Below are 13,095 nucleotides of genomic sequence, written 5' to 3'. Positions count from 1 at the left end.
CCAGGGTTACCCTAATCCCATGTATCCATCTAGAGAGATTCGGTAAATAAGTAAGCAATTGCATATCTGTATCTTTTCTCCTCTTGCTACCTGGAAAGTGGCATATTATAGCCCTAACTGGTTTGGCTCAGTGGATAGAGTGTTGGCCTGCAGACTCAAGGGTCCCAGGTTCGATTCCGGCCAAGGGCATGTACCTTGGTTGCGGGCACATCCCCAGTGTGGGGTGTGCAGGAGGCAGCTGATTGATGTTTCTCTCTCATCAGTGTTTCTAACTCTCTCTCCCTCTCCCTTCCTCTCTGTAAAAAAAATCAATAAAATATAATTTAAAAAAAAGTGGCATATTATAAATACTTTTTCTTCTGAAGGCAATTCTTGTTAAAATACATAAATTAAAATTTACAAAAGAAAGTTCTGTACTGAAAAGATGCTCCATTACACGGAAGGAAATTGTGATTTTCGTGGTGCAGTGACTACAATTTTGGTGGAGTTAAGAAATTAATCTGCTTTGACAGCTTGGTGAGTATCCACTGTAGCTCCCTATGTAAGTTACCATCCTCTGCAAGAATCTAAATTGAGTGACTGTCCGGCCCTATAGAGATAATGATGCCTGGGTGCAGGGAGCAGTGGGAGCCAGAGCCAGAAAGGTGAAATCTCCTCACCAGGTGTGAACCCTCACCAGGTGCTCTGCCTACCACACGCAACCCCTCCTCAGGTACAGTACAGCACTTTTTCAGCTGCAAAAGAGTGAGAATTTAGAGGCCAAATTCCCCCCAGACAACAGAGGAATAATGGTGTTGGCAATATACTTACTCAAATGGACATGAAAATGGAGAAAAGTCTTCAGACTCAGTAGCATAAGTGACTGCTATGAGTGTAATTCCCAGCACTTAGGGTTTCTCATCCAAGGGCAGACATGCCATGTGATACCCACTATTGGAAAGACTTGCCCAGCCCTAGCCGGTTTGACTCAGTGGATAGAGTGTCGACCTGTGAACTGAAAGGTCCCAGGTTCGATCCCAGTCAATTCCTGGGTTGTGAGCTCGATCTCCAGTGGGGGGCTTGCAGGAGGCAGCCAGTCAATGATCATCTCTCATCATTGATGTTTTTATCTCTCTCTTTCTTCCTCTCTGAAATCAATAATAATTTATTTTTTTTTAAAGAAAGACTTGTCCATTCACCCCATATTTATTGGAATACAGATGCTGCAAAGAGAAAGGCAAATCAGATACATAGCCTGGTCCTCAAAGACTCACCATGGGAGAAACAGGTGAATCTCTAACTCTAGCCGAGTTACTAGTATATTCACTAGTGGGTATATATTCTACGTGGAGTGGAAACGCCTGGCTTAACACCGAGATCAGCTTCTAGCTGAGTCTGGAAGGACAAATACAAGTTCCCTAAGCATCCAAAGAAAATAAGAGAAAAGCATTCCAGGCTGAAGGAGCCACGCCCAACGCATACTTCCAGAGGATGTGCAACCTCCAGCGGGAATGCTGCCTGAGAGGAGGCTGGAGGTGCCAGGGGCCCGTGTTAGAGGACACAGGCTCCACGGAGCGGGGATTAGCACTCAGACCTCCATGTCTTCAGAACCTATGCTCTTTCTTTTCAGTCATTTCTCTTGGAAGACAGCCCGGAGCTCTCCTAGACGGCACTGTGGTTTGTTGCAATCTAGTCTTCACTCTATCCCCTGAGCAAACTATGTCATTCCTCCTGAACCCGAGCGCCCTTCCATGTTGGAAAATAATTCTCATGGGTCAGCTTAGTCTTTTTCTGGCCGAAGACCCCTTTAATGGTTTCTCTCAGGACACCATCATGATCATCTTCCTCTTGATGAGATACAGCTGTGAAGCTGCAGCTTCCGAAGACGCCCGGGACCACCAGCTGCTCCTCTGTGATCCAGACACGTAACTCCTGAGATCTAAATAGGTGAGTTCTTTAGCAGCCTGCAAGTCCCTTTCCCAATAGTTTTAAATGGACTGTATCCAAAGCTAACGCTTTCTTGAATACACTTTAATACAAATTCCCCCATTCCAAATACATTTTATTCTTTATTATTTTTATTTTTTTATAAATATATGTCTTTATCGATATCAGAGAGGAAGGGAGAGAGAGAAACATCAATGATGAGAGAGAATCGTGGATCAGCTGCCTCCTGCATGCCCCCCCACTGGGGATCGAGCCCGCAACCTGGGCATGTGACCTGATCAGGAATGGAACGGAGACCTCCTGGTTCATAGGTCAATGCTCAATCACTGAGCCACGCCGGCCAGGCTACATTTTATTTTTTAAATTTATCTTTATTGTTGAAGGTATTACAGATGTCTCCCTTTTTTTTCCCCATTGACCCCCTCCTCCTCGCACCTGCCCCTCCCAGGCCTTCACCACACTATTGTCTGTGTCCTGGCTATGCATATATGCATATAAATTCCCAAATTAATCTCTCCCCCTCCCCCCCAGCCTTCCCTCTGAGAGTCTTCTAATCCATGCTTCTATGTCTCTGGATCTATTTTGTTTATCAGTTTATTTTGAATACATTTTAATGAAAATCTCTATTATTTTAACACGTTCTTTCAATATTATCTAAATATTGGTTAAGAATTTTGTACCTAGGCATGGAAAAACATGTGTTTTTTGGTTCTTAGTTCTGAAATGGTGCATAAATAAATAGAAACAATGTACCTGTCTTTTTTAAAAATTGATTTTAGAGAGAGAGAAAAGGAAAGGGATAGAAACATCAATGAGAGAGAAACATTGATTGGTTGCAGGCATGTGTGGAGTAGAACTGGTGACCTCTTGGTTCATGGGTCAACACTCAGCCTCTGAGCAACACCGGCTGGGCTGTACCGTCTTTGGATTGTGTCATGAATGTAGTCTTGCTCATCTTTGTGCTCGGGCTTCTAGCACAGTATCTGGCTCAGGGCAGGCATTTAATTTTTAATCAACAAACGTAGTGCTGCTATGAGTCAAGCACAGTTTGAAATGTTTCCAAAATATTAACATTTCATCCTTATAATAACCCCAATGAAGGAGAAACTGGTGTCGTACTTATGTCATAGGTGAATAAACTGAGGCACAGAGAAATAGACAACATGCCTCAGGCCTCACAGGGAGCAGGGGAGCTGGGATCCAACCTAGACAGCCTGGCTCTGGTGTCCCTGTTCTCAGTCACTCTGCTCCACTGCCTCTCATCAATGTTGAATGAAGACATGATCACTGAATTTATCCATAATTTAGTCATCAATTTCTTTTATCCTACAATATTCAATAAATGCTTACTATGTGTTTAGTATTCTGAAAGACACTTTGGAGAAATACAGACCTACAAGGAATTTATAATTTTGTTAGAACACACCCACAAATAAAATAAACATTACAGAGTATATTTTGTCCTAGTAGCAGCTCCCAAATAGATGTTAAAGGAATTCAGAAGGGGAAAAAAAAGGTATATGAGATGAAGGGCCACATGGCAGACAGACCCTAGGTGGCCTCAGGATTTCTACTCCTGCTGTTCACACCCTGTATAATCAATCTCCTCCCTTGAGGGTGGGCAGCACCTGTGACTTGGTAGTAGCTACCCTCTACCCCACTCAGGGTAGTTGTGGAGTCAAACACAGGACTATGTTTCATGTCCTAGCCCTGTTGCACTGCATATTCCATTTTCCCTCCAAGTGTAATTATAATGCAACCGCTAGGAGGCAGTAGAAAACCAGGACTCAAGAGTTTAGATATCTATTGGGGGACCACTTTGTAAACCATATGATCGTTTAACCACTATTCTGTATACCTGATACTAATACAAAATAATGTTGACTGTAAACTGAAATTGAAAAAAAAATGTTTTAAAGTTTAAATATCTAAACCAATATCATACTACCAGTAAGTGAAGGCTGGACTCGAATACGGATATCCCATCAAAGCCAGAGATTTTCTCGCTGCATATTTAACTCATACGTATTTTCCAGAGGAGAGTAAAATTAATAACTAGGGGCGAGAACAGGGACGAACGACCAGCCAAGCTCTGCAGGTGCCTAAAGAGGAAGAGAATCCCAGGCCATGCGCAAGCCCCTGCTCTCCCTGCCTCCAGCAGAGGGCGCCAGAGCGCAGGTTCGGTGGGCCCAGGTGTGCGCAGGCGCATACGCAGGCGCAGGCGCGCTCCACCCGGCTCGCTCCGGGCGCTGGGACGGTGTGGGCGGGTCACGCAGACCGCGCAGCCCGAAGCGGCGGTGGCTGTGGCCCGGGGGCTGCGTGCTGGAGCCGGCTCCGGGCTCTGGCTAAGCGAAGCGCCACGCCGTGCTGAGCTCGCCGCCCGCCGCGGAGCCATGGAGATTGGCACCGAGATCAGCCGCAAGATCCGGGTGAGGCCCGCGGGGGGCGGCGGGGGCGGGAAGCCGGGCCTCGGCGGGCGCGCGGTTGTCAGGAGTAACGGGGTGGTGGGCCCGGCCTGGACGCCGCGGCCTGGTCGCCGGCTGGCGGCGCCTCCTGGGGCCTGGGGGCTGACTCGGCCTCGGGCGCGCGGCGGCGGGCAGACGTGCCGCGGCTGAAAAAGTAGCTGCGGGGAAGCGGAAGGAGGCGGAGGTGGCCGGTGCGAGCCGTGCTCCGCCGCACTGGGAGCCTCTCTCGGGTGGTTGCTGGAGGGATCGCGGGGAAGGGGGAGGGGACGGAGAAGGGGGTCGGAAGAACGTGGGAGGCGGCCACGACAGGGGGTCGGGGGGATGGGTCGGGGGCCCCGGCGCCTCCCGCCTCCCCGGGCGCCCAGGAGGGCTGGCGGTGCGTGCACCCGCACCGTTGCGTCTGCGTTGCAAGTCGCTTTTCCTAGGGCCGCCGTTCTCACGTACGTTTGTCTTTTTTTTCCTCCCCCTTCTCAGAGTGCCATTAAGGGGAAATTGCAAGAATTAGGAGCTTATGTTGGTAAGTTACGTTGCTTTTGTTAGCCTAATGCAATTTAGAATTTGCAGCTAATTGAGTTGTAGTGAGTGCATTTTCCCCAGCGTACTTTTTTGACTTTGAAGAAACCCTTTTCTGCTATCAAAATCTGACAATCCCTGGTTACTTCTTTTCCTTACCGTTTTATTTTTAATGGAAAGCTCTATATACAACCTTGTGTGTGTGTGTGTGTGTGTGTGTGTGTTTACCCTCTTCTGTGGTGTTTTGAAATTGTTTAGCTTCCTCTGTTGAGGCATTGTCGTGTTTTTATTGTTTTTCCTATTTTGTTTGCTTTTCTTGATCTTAATTTTTCACAATTATTTTGCATTTGGGATGCTTGATGCTTTCTGGCATTTGCCTCTGCCATGGTTCAGTGACTTTTATTTTCAGGTCTCTCATTATTGTTGTTGTTGTTTTTTTCTGTTCCTCTCGCTTTTACCTCCTAGCAGTAATGTATCCTCTTCGTTCTTTTGTGATTTTTATAATTTGAGCATTTACTTTGGGCCAGGCACTGTGCTTAACCTCTATGTATATGCATTAGGTCATGGTAATCCTCAGGAGGACACTGGAAGGTAAGTGGTAATATCCCCAACTGTACAAGCAAGGAAATTGAGGCTTTGAGTGCTTACTTGAGCAAGATTGAGATTTGTTGCCTCCTATACAAATAATAGCTATCACTTATGAAAGTGGTTCTCAAGGTGTGGAAGACTCCAAGGGTGTCTGAAGTCAAAATTGTTTTTATGTTAATACTGACATTTGGCTTGTGCAAAAGCAATAGTGGGTAAAACTTCCGATACTTGACCCCAAATCAAGAAATCAAGGTCTCACACCAAACTTTAGGGGAAAGCATCATATTCTTTACTTGAAATTCTCTACTTGCAATTTTTTAAAAAGCCCTTTTCACTTAAGAATGTAATTGATGAAGCAGTAAAAAATATATTTTTTAAGTCCTGGCCCTTGATTACATTATTTAATATGCAGTGAGGAAGAAGGAAATACTTATATGCTTATAAAGTTCTGTACAAACATATAAAGTATTTCTGGCGTACACTGAAGCATGATGGGTTGTCTTTTAAGAAAAAGGATTTGTGTAATTGAGTTGAGAACTGAACTAGCCACCTTTTTCATGGAACATCATTTTTAAATTATAAGGACTGACAAGCTAGTTACATACACTTGAGTAGTTGCCAGACATTTTCTTGAAAGTGAGCAGAGGAAAAGAACTGATGGATTTTGCTGCCAATGACAAAACAAAAGTTGGTTTGGGGGGGCGGGGCAGGGCATGCTGGAGGCAGCGGATTGATGTTCTCTCTCCTCATTGATGTTTCTATCTTTTTGTCCCTCTTCCTCTGAAAATCAGTAAAAATATTTTTTTTTAAAAAAGGCTAGGATGGATTAATGTATTTTCATGTAACAATACAAAAAAAAGGTTATTGATACAGTTTTTGTTTCCATATTGCTACTAACACTTAAGAAACTATCACTTGTTGAATTTTGGTGTAGTATCACAAAATAATCACATTATCTGCAAAGGCTATTAAAATACCTGTTTTTCAAACTACACATGTGAAAGACCAAATTTTCTTCACATTCTTCAATTATAACAGCATATTACAACAGGTGAAATGCAGAAACAGAAATTAGAATCCAGCTGTCTTTTAAACCATATGTTAGAGTAATAAAAATATAACTTATTTTATATTTTTGTACTAATTTTTAAAAATAAAAATATCTGTTAATGTAAGTGGATTTATTGTTGGAGGATTGCTAATTTACTACATGCTGGGCACATTTCATAAATTACCTGTTGTTGGGACTTTAACAGATAAAAAAATGAGGCTTAAAGGTTAAAGATGAAGCTGAACCGGGATTTATTTATTTATTTTATTCATTCATCAATTGATGGATGCCAGTTATATGCCAGGAACATGTTTTGGGTTAAAAAGAATACCACAAAAAATGTACATTGAGAACTTTTTTAAAAATTAAATTTATTGATTGTTGAGAGAGAGGGAGAGGGAGGAAGAGAGAGAAAGAAATATTGACCCATTGTTGTACTCACCTATGCATTCCTTGGTAGTTCTTGTATGTGCCCTGTGATCAAACCTGAAAGCTTGGTGTATTGGATGAGCTCTAACCAACTAGCTCCCCAGCTACCCATCCAGGGACAGAACTTTCTTAATTCTAGTATATGAAAACATAGGCATGTTAATTCAGTCTTATTGGTGATTCCTATCATTTATGAAAAGTCTCAAACCAAGAATTTTGAGCCTATTAAAAACCTCACACGCTTGGGCAAAGTTCAGTATGAAATGTAATTGTAAAAATACCATATATTTTATTTATAGCTTTCAAAATGTAATAATAATAAAAGTATAATATGCTAATTAGACCGGACAGCTGAACGACCTTCCGGATGTCCTTCCGGATGAAGCCGCAGCGCCGGGGGCCAAGTCAGAGGCCATTAGGGGCGATGAGGCAGGCAGGCAGGCAGAGTAGTTAGGGGCAATGAGGCAGGCAGGTGAGCAGTTAAAGGCGATGAGGTCGACAGGCAAGTGGTTAGGGGCCAGTGGTCCTGGATTGCGTGAGGGATGTCCGACTGCTGGCTTAGGCCCAATTCCACAGTGGGATTGGGCCTAAACCTGCAGTCAGACATCCCCCGAGGGGACCCCTATTGAGAGAGGCTATAGGCCGGGCTGAAGCTGCGCCCTCCGCCCTGCCCCCCCTTGCACAAATTTCATGCACCGGGCCTCTAGTGTATGTATATAGCTCCATTTCTTTTAAACATGCTGGAATGGGATGGCAGGTAGTATTACTCCTTTCACAAATAAAGAAATGCTCTACTACAACTCCACTGAAATAAATCTGACTTGGCAATTAACATAATACAGCTTCTCAATTTGTTTCTGCTTGACGGGAAGTTTCTTTGAGGGTAGAGACTTCATATTTGTTTTGTCTCAGTGGCCTACCGAGAACCTGATTTTTTCATAAGTGTTGATGAAGTGGGTAAACTGTTCACCATGAGATTCTATTTGAGATAAAAGTGCATTATTTGTTTACAATTAGCTACCAAATTGTTTGTGCATCATTACCCTTCTGAAATGGGTGACTTTAGAATCCCTTTCTTTTTGCTAGAGAAAGTTCTTGAAACCTCTTAGGTTATTAAAACTATCTAATAAACATTTGACAGAATAGTCATAGGGATGTCACACACAGCTTAGGGAATATAGTCAATATTATGATAACTATGGTGTCAGATGGGTACTAAATTTATTGGAGTGATCACTTGTAAGTTACATAAATGTCTAATCATGAGGTTGTAAATGGGCAATTACCATTTAAAAATAAAAAGTTCTTTAAAAAAATAAACATTTGACTACCTATTTTCAAGACATTGTGCAGGATACAAAGGTGAACAGCCCTTTTGGTTAAGAACGATAAGGTCTCCTTTGTTTAAAATGGAGCACTTCAGTGAGATCACCACTATAATTTAGAACAGTATTTCATTCACATTTTAAAGATATAAGCTTACAGAAACATTCAGCATTTTTAGTTTTTTATTCAGTATGTAGATTTCAAATGAACTTGTGAAATTCTGTAAAAATATGAACATTAAATTTTCATTAGATTCTTACTTTCCATTTGTATCTAAGAAAATATAAATTTCTAATAGTTATGTTGAGATATAGTTGCTATACATTAAACTGAGCATATGTACAGTTGGGTAAGTCGTAGCCTATGTGCACCATAATCAAGCGAATGAGCATATCCATCACTCCCAAAAGTTCTTGGGGCAGCTCTGTATCCCTCCCTCCACATTTCCCTGCTCACACCCGGTACTCTCCCAGGCAACTATTGATTACATTTCTATAAAACTTTAGAAAATGTAATGTCATATTGTGACAGGAAGCAGTCTACTCGTTTTCATCACCGACATGAGGGAGAGAAACAAACTGCCAAAGCATTCCAGTTTCTTTACCTTGCCTGGGTTACCAGTGGCAGCACATAGTAGGTACACTTCGTATAAATAAGCTACCAGGGTTATTTACTAAAATTTTGAGGAAGCAGTGGGGCCTTTCGTTACTCTACAAAGAAAATAACAAGTGGCTGGCTACTTGTCCTTGTATCTCCTCAGATGTATGATTCCAACAAACCTGATTTCGCTCCATTTGTAGATTGGGCTTTCTCAATATAGTTGTGCTTTTCTTGAACTGGATTTTTTATATTTCTCCTTTTAACAAATGTCTGATAGTACTTCTGAAAGGAACTTTTCTGCCTACATAGAAATATTATGACTATTTAAGGTATATTAAATACTTTTTTTTTTTTTTTGGTTGGGATTAGAGTTCCTGATGAATGACTTGCTTCCATACCTTCTCATTATGGTGGTTTTTGTTTTTGTTGATTTTGGTTCTTGATCTCACCCTCATAATCACTGTGTAGGAGGGTATTAGTATAAAACAATGAGTTGAAATTATTTAATCTTAAGATGGAATTTTAAAATGATACAGGGTTTTTTGGTGGTTTTAGTTTATTTGATGTTGCTGCATGGTTGTTACCCTGAGTAATTGAAACCTGACTTTACGAAGGATAAAGGTGTTCTCTTGAGAAATGAGTGTCATTTTGAAACAGACACTAAACAAAACTCAGTTTGGTGGATGTCCATATGCTTTCTGGAAACTTCTCTGAAATTAGCATTTTTAGAACGATGATGGGTATGTGTGTACTCTCAAGTTTGTAATTTAAAATACCTACTTTTGTAAGTATTCATTATTCCAAATCCCATCCTTCTAGTAATTGAAATACCTATAGAATGAAGAGAAAAAAAGCTATACCTTTTTTAAACATAATTCCTGTAGAGCTGAAATATTAAATCTTAGAGCTACATCTATGTTTTCAAGCACGTCAACTTTAAATAGAGGGAAACATTAAAAAAGTTTTTATATACTTTTCCTTTTAAATAGATGAAGAACTTCCTGATTACATTATGGTGATGGTGGCCAACAAGAAAAGTCAGGACCAAATGACAGAGGACCTGTCCCTGTTTCTAGGGAACAACACAATTCGATTCACCGTATGGTATGTTTCTGAATATTTACCCCTTAGACCAAAGTTTGGCACAAGTCAGAGTAGGTGTTCTCTCTGAAAAGAGGCTCCTGACAGGAGAGTCCGATTCAGCGTGGAGAGGCAGGTTGTGAGAACTGAGCATAGCCTCTGGAGCCAGACTGCCAAGGTGGAATCCTGATCTGCCTCTTGCCTCGGTTTCTCCATTTGTAAAATGTGAATAGTAAATCCCCTTTATAGGGCCCTTGTGAGAGCGTTAAGTGAGCTAACACATGTAATGTGCTCACACTGTAGTTACTGTTTTTCTCTTGTAAATGTCTACATCTTATCATTTTCATCTAGCCTAAACCAGCTGCAGGTGTTCTTTTGGACTGGGTTTGACTTCCTAAATTGCTTTCTCTGAGTTAATTCTGAGGGGGCAAGGATTTTGACAGAATTTCAAATTAATTTTTTAAAAGTTGAGAACTTTTTGGAATTTTAAGATAGGCAACTTGGTGTTCAAATATAAGTCAATATTATAATCTTCAATGTCCTTTTTCAAACCACATAGGCCTTTAGTTAAAACTACTTACTAGAAGCATAAGATTAAAATTAAGAAGTCAGGTTCTGGTACCAGGTTTGAGGTAGACACAGTGATGATGGGGATGAGAATAGAGCAGGAAGTACTCATAGGGCTCCTCACACTGGAGACCACCAGTTACAGCACAAGTGGGTGATGGAGCAGAAAGTGAGTGAGCAGACTGGCCTGCTTAATTTGAAAGGCAAGAGACTGGGACAGGAAATAGGAGGCACTAAGGAGGAATATGAAGAAGCTGGTTAACTTTCTGCCTTTAAACCAAAAGTTTGTCTTGAAGGTGATTTTGCCCCAGCAGGTAAATGAATGCTTTACAACTCTTTTGAAACTTTCTTGAAATTCCACACAGAATTCTCTAGTTTGTATTACAGTTTTGAAGAACATGGAGTACAGTGGTTGATTCTCAAATGTTTTGGTACATAGTGTATGTGACCTAACCCACTTGTTTACAGTTTGTCCCCAAAATGTACCCTCCCTATCTCCCAAAAAAGATCAAGATGTTTTGCCTGGGGAAATTACCATTATTGTGAGTGGTTTATTTAAAGTCTTCAGCAGTCCATGTACTTGTTTCATGTACATTTTTATGACCTGACTTCTGGTTTAACCTTTGGATCACTTTAGTTTTGAGTCCCTCTAAAATTAATATAGGAGATTGACCTAGTGGATTATTTCTCAGATAACTTGATGGAATGTGTTAGACAAATTTCTTACATAAACATACTGCTAATTGAATTTGAATTTAAAATCAAATTAATTCAACTTTTCCACCTTGCCATAAGTTCAGTTCTTTAACATGTACTGACACAAGTGATAATGTCTATCATTTGGCACTTTGCTTTCCTAAGTTAAATGGTTCATTGACAACGGTCCCAAGTTATCCTTTGGAGACCTGCTGTAGTTGTGTCCTAGGCAACAGTGGCATAAGACTGGGTTCTGGGTGAAACATACTGAGCTATTTCTGGTGTTTCAGGAGGCATGGCCTCTTGGAAGGATTGTAAGGCAAATTTGCCTTGTACATAACTACTAAAATAAAATAGGTAATATTATAAGCAAGGTTATGGTCTGTGCTTGTTTACAGCATTCGTTTTGTAAATAACAGATACAGTGAAATGTGATAATATATTTTGAGATTAAGTTTTCTTACCTCAGAATTAAGTTTTTCCCCAAAAACCATATGAGTAGATAAAAATAATTTAAATAATGCCTAAACAATTGTAATAGTAAGCTGTAATACATGTGTGTGATATTTTATCTTTTACCGTCAGTTACATTGCATCTTTAGTCCTTAGGAAACAAAATGCATCCTTTTAGATAAGACTTTGTGCTCAGGTCATATTCTGGCACTTATTTTTGCAGAGGTTGGATGTTTAAAATAGTGATGAAAAAAATGATTTTTAATTGGCTCTTGTAGTATTCATGTAAAGCCTTTTTAAAATGTGAAACTTAATACCATTTATCCATTAAATACCATTTAGTATCATTTATCAATATTTATCTGAAGATTGATTCCATAATGTCATCAAATTTAGAGTGGCAGTTGAAATCTTTCTTGATTAAAGGAAACTTAATTTTTTTTTGTTTTTTTCTTTTAGGCTTCATGGTGTATTAGATAAACTTCGTTCTGTTACAACAGGTAAGATTCATAAAAATGGGCTTTTTTGGGGGATTTGCTATAGCATATGATTGCTTTCTTTCTAAAGCCATTTAAACTGCTTTGAGGAAAGAACACATAAATTTGGAAACAGTTCATTTGAACATTTTTAGGAAGCACATATTGTTACGAATTTAAGAGCAATACATTTAATATAATTCAAAGATAATTTAAATAAGGGTAGGGAACTATGCAGTTTATCCTAAGGAAGTAATTATAGAAGTGTGCAACAGTTCAGTTTCAAGGACATTTAAATATTTTATAATTGAAAATTAGTTAAAAGTTCAGTAATAGTAAATTACAATATTACTATGTATGGAATAATCTTGAGCCATTAAAAATGTTATGAACATGTATAACTTTTAAATTGGTGATGAACAAGGGGAAGGATCAGAGTAATAAAATAGTATAAAAGGATTATGTTTTTCTTTCCAGACCCCTCTAGTCTAAAGTCTTCTGATACCAACATATTCGATAGTAACGTGCCTTCCAACAAGAGCAGCTTCAGTAGGGGCGATGAGAGAAGGCACGAAGCTGCAGTGCCACCCCTTGCAGTTTCTAGCACCAGACCTGAGAAAAGAGATTCCAGAGTTTCTTCAAGTTCACAGGAGCAGAAAGCCACTAATGTCAGGTAAGAGTTCTGTGTAGACCACCTGTGGACAGATGGGGGTATATGTGACATTTACATTAGTTTCCGTATCTTTGAATTGCTCCTTTCAGAAAATTTTGGAAATAGTGAGGTAGGTGGTCATGAGCAATTTTTTAAATGAAGAGTGGATGAGACCAAAGTATGATTATCTGAAATATAGTAAATCAAAGTTTAAAACAAAAAAGCCATTTCAAAGTAGTTTTTAATGGACCACATTACAATTTAAATATTCTT

General features: G+C 40.3%; 1 protein-coding gene across 8 annotated transcripts in view; it reads left to right on the top strand.

Moving 5' to 3' along the window:
- Nucleotides 1-4,188: 4,188 nt before the first annotated feature.
- Nucleotides 4,189-13,095, top strand: part of ZC3H14 (zinc finger CCCH-type containing 14) — a 40,496-nt gene continuing 31,589 nt past the window's right edge. For 7 of the 8 annotated variants that reach the window (XM_028155872.2, XM_028155870.2, XM_028155868.2 and 4 more), the window contains exons 1-5: nt 4,189-4,355; nt 4,866-4,908; nt 9,888-10,002; nt 12,154-12,194; nt 12,648-12,843. In XM_028155872.2, coding sequence (XP_028011673.1) covers nt 4,320-4,355; nt 4,866-4,908; nt 9,888-10,002; nt 12,154-12,194; nt 12,648-12,843 — 431 coding nt within the window. In that variant the 5' untranslated portion in view covers nt 4,189-4,319. The remainder of the gene's footprint in view (nt 4,356-4,865; nt 4,909-9,887; nt 10,003-12,153; nt 12,195-12,647; nt 12,844-13,095) is intronic. The other variant, XM_028155865.2, reaches the window with a different exon arrangement.

This window comes from Eptesicus fuscus, chromosome 5, assembly GCF_027574615.1.
Source record: "Eptesicus fuscus isolate TK198812 chromosome 5, DD_ASM_mEF_20220401, whole genome shotgun sequence".
NCBI classification, from domain to species: Eukaryota; Metazoa; Chordata; class Mammalia; order Chiroptera; family Vespertilionidae; genus Eptesicus; species Eptesicus fuscus.
This window is presented reverse-complemented; position numbering and strand designations above follow the sequence as displayed.